This window comes from Lupinus angustifolius, chromosome LG15 (assembly GCF_001865875.1).
Source record: "Lupinus angustifolius cultivar Tanjil chromosome LG15, LupAngTanjil_v1.0, whole genome shotgun sequence".
In the NCBI taxonomy this organism is placed as follows: Eukaryota; Viridiplantae; Streptophyta; class Magnoliopsida; order Fabales; family Fabaceae; genus Lupinus; species Lupinus angustifolius.
The window spans coordinates 16,756,425-16,765,197 of record NC_032023.1 but is presented as its reverse complement, the minus strand read 5'-3'; the positions used below and the strand labels follow the sequence as shown (position 1 = coordinate 16,765,197).

The 8,773-nt window shown below is 27.3% G+C and overlaps 1 protein-coding gene across 1 annotated transcript; it reads left to right on the top strand.

Moving 5' to 3' along the window:
* On the top strand, positions 280–3,549 carry LOC109328689 (coumaroyl-CoA:anthocyanidin 3-O-glucoside-6''-O-coumaroyltransferase 1-like). The gene is made up of 2 exons (XM_019562268.1): positions 280–981; positions 2,601–3,549. The coding sequence occupies exons 1-2, from the start codon at positions 347–349 to the stop codon at positions 3,400–3,402; spliced, it is 1,437 nt and encodes a 478-aa protein (XP_019417813.1). The 5' UTR covers positions 280–346; the 3' UTR covers positions 3,403–3,549.

Here is an 8,773-nt window from a genome sequence, read left to right as displayed (position 1 = left end):
ATATCTATTCTTCTATTATGTAATTCTATTTTGGTATTAAAAACATGAGTAGAAAGACTCATTACCATGGACAATGATATTCTATTTATGTATTTATATCCTTAATCAATAATATTTCCCAAAAATAATATAAAATATTAATTTATGTTTTTATAATTTTTTCTTAACTAAATAACACGAACATGAGACACTAATAGTATGGGAGATGAGATACACGATACATTTTACTATGGTAACTAGGGGTATATGAACTCCTTCTTAAGTTGCCTACTCATACTCTTCCACCACAACCACCAAGCTTTTTTTTATCAATTCTCTTTTGTATTTTGAGAACCAAAACACTAACATGGCTCAAGATAACACTCAAAACATGGTGAAGATCATAGAACAGTCTCAACTTGCTCCTCCACATGATTCAGTTCCCTCAACAAATCTCCCCCTCACTTACCTAGACATTCCATGGTTTTACTGCCACCCTATAAAACGCATCTTCTTCTATGAATTCCCACTCCCTACTCAACACTTCATGCAGCAAACACTTCCCATTCTAAAACACTCTCTTTCTCTAACCCTCAAACACTTCTTCCCCTTTGTCTCTAAACTCATTGTCCCACCTCAACCTAGCATCCCTTACATCCGTTACATCAACGGTGACTCGCTACCCTTCACTGTTGCTGAGTCTGATGCAAACTTCAAAGTTCTTATATCTGATTCACCTCAAGATGTTAGGGTTTTGCACCCTTTTGTTCCTTCTATGCCTTCACATATTGTGGAGGAAGATGGCACACGTGTGTTTCCTCTTATGGCTATTCAAGTTACGGTTATAGCAGACTCTGGATTCAGCATATGCCTCACGTTCAATCACCTTGCTGCAGATGGTAAATCACTTCATCATTTCTTGAAGTTTTGGGCTTCTGTGTGTAAGGCAAAAGGGGATTTGGCTTCCATTGAAAGCTCTTTGCCTCTTCCTTTCCATGACAGGTATCAGAAATTTAGACACAATAGTTATGTACCATAGTTGAGTTTTAGATGGGAAAGAGAAAACTTTGAAGTCATCTGACCAGTGTATTCATGACTCTCAAGTCTTTCCTTTCTTTTTTGTTCCCTTCAAAACTCAATTATCTAGGAAACTCAACTCAAACATACCTAAGTAGATGTTATATACAACTTTTTTTTGCACAACGAGATGGGGATGGATCTATAAAATAGCAGAGTGAATTAATGGAGAGGCAAGTGCTATATAAAAGTAAAGAAAAGGCAATATGCATTAACATTTATATCCTTTTTATTTAAAATAATATTACACTTTTACCCTTAAAATACAAATAAAAAAGTCAGTTATCTCTCTATCACTCAAAATAGCATGGTTTGCTTTATGAGTTATGAACCTAAAAGTTGTGGAAACTTATTATTATTATAGATATTTAATTGGTTAGGGGTGGAACCCATGTTAGAAAAGTGAGGCTAGTATAAGGTTTAACAGATTTGATGGGTTCATTTTCTATTATTATTTTAAAATAATTCCACTTTTTTTAACTACATGGCTGAAATGTTCTAACCAATTAAATGGAGTTATTCTGGGTTGATGTGGTTGGAATGAATTTTTCATGGTCCAAAATGATCTAACCAGAACTAGAGGAGCTTCAACGATTCCTCATACTATTGGAACTTTAAATTGGTTAAAACGTAATAAGTAATTAAAATGTTATAGTTTACAATTTTTATCAATCACAGTGGCATAAAATGAGATATTTTTCTCCAATTATTGTTAAATCTATATCCTAAATGAGGATGTTGTCCATGTTATATATAAAATTTTATTTTTTTAGATTTTCAACCATTTTTAAATAAAATAATTGTAAAAAATATTAAATTCCTCATTTATATTGTATTTTATTACTAAACTTTATCGGAGAATCCTGACTCATTATTATTTTGCAGGTAATAAGTGCTATTGGTTAAGAAATTAATTAAGAAAAAACAAGTTTCCATCATAGATTTGTACATTTTATAGAATTAAAAATAGTGTAGAATTTTGTCCAAAGACATATACGAAAGAGAAGTGCTACAAAAACAATATAATAAAGAAAAAATATATGCAATTTTAATTATCATTGACTATTAAGAAATAATATAAATAAATAATATATTAATTATATATAAAATTTTCCATCGACAATATATAGAAATTTCACTCTATATAAAACCATGATACATTTATTTTTTTACAACAAAATAATATTTTTATTCTTAAAACAAAAGATAAAGGAAGAGCTCTAACAGAATATTTGTTGTTAAAAATAACACGTTCAATTTTTATATGGCAGCTTGTACTTTTTAATCGGTACTTCTACTTAGTACTTACGGTAATTTCAAATCGGTGCTTCACGGATCATATACTTATTATATTTTGATTTGTTTATTTTGTCAGCATATCATCTACTATTGATTTGTATTACTTTTGTTTGAGAGTCAATAATAGTTAATAAGTTAATGGTAAATGATTGACTGACAATGTAAAAAACTTAAATCCTAATAAATATGCCAAAAAAATATAAAATTAATGATTTTTTTAATGAGTGATTCATCTCCATCTACAGGGACAAGGTTAAAGACCCAAAAGGGCTTAAGCTTATTTACTTAAATGAACTAAGAGACCCAATTTCCAAAGAAATGGAGTTTGCAGGTTTAGTGAGAGATGTTTCTAGCAACAAGGTACGTGCCACTCTTATATTGACACGTGACCAAATTGAGAAACTAAAGAAATGGGTCTCTATTAAATGTACAACCACCTATAATTCAAGGACATTATTACATATTTCAACATTTGTGGTAACATGTTCTTTGATGTGGGCCAGTATGATAAAATCAGAAGAAAGCAAAGGTAACAATAATTGTGTTACAAAAGATTATGATGAACTTTGCTATTTGATTCTTCTAGCAGATTGTCGTAATATTCCTGAATTATCATTACCTTCAACTTATTTTGGGAATTGCTTAGCCACTGGTATTGTTGCAATCAAGAGGGGTATTATAGTGGGAGAAAATGGGATCATTGAAATAGCAAATGCTGTTGAAAGAGAAGTTAGAGATTTGAAGAGTGAGAGTGATGTTAAAAAGAAGTTTGATACATTAATGTCAGATTATAAAGAGTTAGGGAAAGGGGAAAAATCTAAATTGGTAATTGCAGGGTCACCAAAATTGAATGTGTATGATACTGATTTTGGGTGGGGAAGACCAAAGAAATCTGAATCAGTGCATATTGAATCATCAGGATCAATTTCTCTATCTGATTGTAAAGAAAAGGGAAGTGGAATTGAGGTTGGATTGGCACTTGAAAGGATTCAAATGAATAATTTCACCAACATCTTGGAAGAATTCCTTAACACTATTGTAGTTTGATAATTTATATTTTTCATGTACTAGTAGTTCTTAATAAGAAGAGTGATTCACAAATTAAAATGTCTAATTATCAATAAAAATTGAAAATTGATTACCTTTTGGGTTAATGCTTGAGTTGTTAATGAAGACAAGTTATATATTGGTTGTTAATATATCTGTATCACTTCAAATCAAACTAGACTATCGATCTTTATAAGGTGATATAATTAATTTGTTCTTCTAGTGAAATATTGGTGTGCTTAAGAAAATGGAGTTTGATAATTTGTAATATTATTTTATTAAAAAATAATTAAAGTCTAGAAAAATTCTCTATGCCACTAGGCTTAACATTTTACATCTACTTGATTGATTTATGTGATCATTATCACTAACAAATTAATTGAAATAAAAATTCTGGAGAAGCATGAATAAATAATTTTTATTATTTGTATTTATCCTTTGTGTATTAGGAAATATATTTTGTGTCAAAGATTAGGATGAAAAGTTGCGCAATATTCCCATATTTTGTGTATGGGTTATTCTTCTGGCCCATTATAATAACTGTACTTTAAAAACTCTCAGAATGCATTCACAAATGAAACCATCGTCATACGGCAGCCCATCAAACAAGCCCGACCTAATTCTTTTACCTACTATTTACTAGTAGGATACTCGTGCATTCGCACAGGTGGTAATATATTTTGCATGAATTTATTTAAGAGTAATTACTTATTGTAGCCACTCATGTTTTTCGACCTTATCAGTTTGGTCATTCAAATTTTGAAAACCTAAAGTGGTCTCCAAATTTTTTAAATGTTTGTTAAATTGGTCATTTTTAACATGTTTATAACACCTAATAAGGACTAATTTGACCCACATTTGAAATTGTTAGAGACTATTTTGTGTTTACAATTTTTGAGGGACGAAATTGGTAATTTCGAAAAACATGAAGAACTGAAACAAATATTTACTCTGTATTTAAATAATGGAAACATAATTTGTTAATGAAAATGTTATTAAGGTCACCTTATTAAATATGATGTTTATATATTTGATTGTTAATGTAGAGTTGTTGACGAATGAGATGGTGATGAACCTATTATATTAAACAAATAAAGAATTGTATGAAGAAACGTTTGGAAGAAAATGTAAAATAGGTTATAGAATACATGTTAGAGATTTTGGAAAACTTCTTTATAAACCACATTAGTTATTATTTTTAGTGGTTAATCATCTTTATCATGTATGTATCAATATCTTTAATCATTTTTTCTTTAAACTCTTGAAATAACTACATACAACTGATCATGTCTAAACACTAGTCTAGGCAAATATAATCCCACATTTTAGTGACATTCGATCTTGTATCATTACATAATCCTTCAGGCAGACTGATCTAAATTCCTCAATTTGATTATGTACAACAAATAGATAATAATATTGTTGATTCAAAACATGATTTTATTACCCGTATACGACCTTAACTTTTTACTCTTCAAAAACAAACAATTAGAAGCTATATGGATGATTACCACACATGTATAATTGTATACACATGTGCCTTACGCTAATAGAAGTTACAACTTTAACCTTATAATTAATACTTGTTAATAGTACAGCTTAAAACTTCAAAGAAGACACCATAAAAATATTTTTTTATAAAAACTAGCAGTGTACTCGTGCACTTGCATGGGTCGCTTCTTTGTTTATGCATAATGCGCAAATAATGTACATATATCTTATAACGTCAATAAATCATATATCGAACTATTATATTTTTTGCATTCATATAGTTGCAATATTAACATTGGTTATTGAGCGTATATGTATAATATTAACATTTATATATGCATTTGTATAAGCATTGATTTGTGGAAAGTATAATTATAGAAAGTATTTGATTCTAAAATAACTCAATAAATAAAATTCAAATTGTATTGGATAATATCTCACCTCTATATTCTCTATATAAAATTATAAATATAAAGACTTCTTTTTGCATCATATTTTTTGTGATTACATTTATAAGTACCATATAAAGTCATAAGGATTTTTTAGCATATCTCTTGAATGATTATTTTTATTTTAGATTATGTTCATTATGTATAAATATTTGAATATATTTTTAGCATTCAAATATAGTATAATTAAATGTTATTTATTTGATTATGTTTTAGCTAATAATCATTGTATGAAAATAACTCATAAATTAAAGATTCATTTCTATTATTTGGAAGATATATTTTTCTATACAACCGTAATATTATACTATACATATTTTTCTATTAAGTCTGTCATTTTTTATAATATACATATTTGAATTATTATTTTTATTGTTGGAATTAAGTTAATTCATATGTATTATTAAATTCACATGTTGTGGATAACTCAATGTACAACACGTTATTGTTTACATTAATTTGTAGTTTCAAATATGTTAATAATGTTTCAAATCTTTGTGTATTAATTTTGCTATTATTGTCTTATCTTATTTTTTATACCAAATGATTTGATGAGCTATTAGGATGTGATATTTTTTGTCATCTATTTAAAAAACACATTAAGTTGCGATTTGATGGATATTTTTTCTGATAATTTTAATCAAAATAATAAAAATAGTCTAATAATTGATTTTTTATACCTAATTAAAATATATATATTTTCCATGAATATATTTATTATTGTTATATTTTAATTAAATAATATAATTAAGATTTTTAATATTCTTAATCTAATATCTTTAATATTCTATTTATGTTATACTTATCATTATTACTATCTTAATATTGTAAAAGTAACATTGTAATATTAGAAACAAACACTAAATCCGAAACAAAATATATTTATAATGAGTGTTGCCTAAAATTGAAGAATAAAAATAAGTCAAACAAAATATAAATCAAATATGTGTTATAATACATACAACTTTATAAATCTTATGATTATTTTTAAGAAAATAGAGGTAAAAGAGTCAATTATGTAATCACAGTTTTTTAATAATTTTAATAAAAATAAGACTATTATTATATTAATTTCAAATTGTGACTCATTATATTTTATAGTATTCAATTTATATACAATTTCTTGATTTTATAATTGATCTTATGTGTACCTGTATTAATTTATAGCTTGAAATATACTAATAATATTTCAAATCTTTGTGTATTAATTTTACTACTATTGTTTTATCTTATTTTTTATAAGGAATGATTTGATGAGCTATTATGATGTGATAATATATTTCTCCGAATATTAATTTTATTAATATTGACATATTGTTTCTTAAAAATCTTCTTCTCCTTTCTAGTAACACTCAACCAATTTCCATACATGTGAGTGAGTTTGAGAGTAGAAGATGATAGATTTGTTAAATAAAATATGTGAAATTTATACGATGAAGAAGTTATATCTACCACAAATGAAGAAAAAATTGAAATAATATAAAAATAAAAGTTGATCACAATTTGAGTTATATCATACTTATGAGTTGGTTTTAAAAGTTGAAGATGATAAATTTGTTGATCACAATTTGATAAAATAATATTAAGTATATCAACTGACTGCCAACATAAACATAAATTAAAAGAATAATTGTAAGTGAGTTTGAGAGTTGAAGATGATAAATGTGTCGAGAAAGGAAGAGACACCATAAGGAAACTGCAACCAGAACAACTGTGAGAAAAACTACACAACATTTTGTGTCTCCTTTATTATTTATTTTGATGAGTCATTATGTTTATATTTTTAAACAAATAGTAAAATATAGTTTTAATCGTGTGTGTAAGATTGTATAGTAAGAGATGATAAACTTTTGGAGGGGAAACTTTGCATGAGATATTGACATGTGTCCCTAAGAAGAAAACTTTGCATAATGTATTGACATGTGTCCCTATGAGTTTTTTTGTTATATATTTATTATTTATTTAATGAGTCATTTTGTTTTATTCTAGATTGATACTCATTATGTTTTATATTGTGGTTTTATTGTTTTTAATATTCTGAATTCAAACAATTATAAATATGCATGTTTAAAATTAATTTTAATATCAACAATTAAAATTAATCAATATTTACATGTGCAATATTATTAATATGAAATTATTATTGTTATTATGTCTTTTACATCGATCTTTTCTATTATTAATATTGTTTACGTAGAAATACAAACTAAAAAAAATATAAAAGTACAAACTAAAAAAATTAACAATATAAGTTTAACTAAAATATAGAAAATGACAATAAAGTTCTTTTGCAATTTTTATTTTCTTCTCATCACTTGTTATTTTTCTCCATCACTTAGATGATAAAATTGTAAGAAATCAATGAGAGGGTGTGACATGTGAGAGAAGAGAAATGTGCATGTGGAGAGAAATATGCAATTTGGTATCCTCTTCCCAAAGGATGTAAATGTCCCCCATAAACAACAAATATCAAGTAGTTGAAGTGTCTAGTTTTGCCATTTCATAATTTTGTTTTATAATTTAGACTAATAGGTCGAAGAAAAAGTAAACTCCACTATTTGGTTTCATGTCATGAATTTTTTTTTCCTCAAAACTCCATCCAAACTTTACACATACACTTCCATTTTGTTCACTTCCAAAATCATTGAAGCACAATTCAACATATCTCAGCAAATCCTTCCTTTGATAACATATTTTTTTGGGTGAACCAAGAATGACCGACGACCTGAAATGCAATTGAGAATGATAATTTCAAGCATGGATGGAAATTGAAGGAGATATCGTTGAAACTACAATGAAAATTCATAGACTCAAAATAAAAAGACAACTTTAAATGACATCATAAACATACTAGTATGATCTTTGTCCCTGTATTATGTTGAATTTTCCCAAGAAATTAATGGTAAGAAAAGTGATTTTCATCATAGCTGTGATCCATTATAAAATCTTGGGCTTAAAATTATGCTACTTGAAAGACAAAATTCACTGTTAGTAATAATTTTTTTTATGCTTCACATATTAAGTCCATTAAACATCTTTTAGAACTACCATTTTCCACATATTCAGAAACTAAGAAAAACATTAAGCTTCAAAAGAAATTTTGTCATATCCATTTCATTGAAATAGATACCCCAATACTTAAAACATTAGAAAATGTAATGTTCCTTCAAATGTGGATCTAAAGTAAATATCATATAAGTGTGAAGAAGATCTTGCTCCTGATCTTGGCACGATTTTGATGAAGACACCAACATCACCAAAAAGAAGGTCCTATCAAATAGTGACTTGCTCTTGAAAGTTCTAAGATCTTATCAAATCACCTTCTTTAACTTGGTAAGGTCCTATCAAATAGTGACTCGAACTTAAAAGTTCTGAGATCACTCACCAGAACATGGCAACCCAAGGTAACGACAATTTCTGAAAAGAAAAGT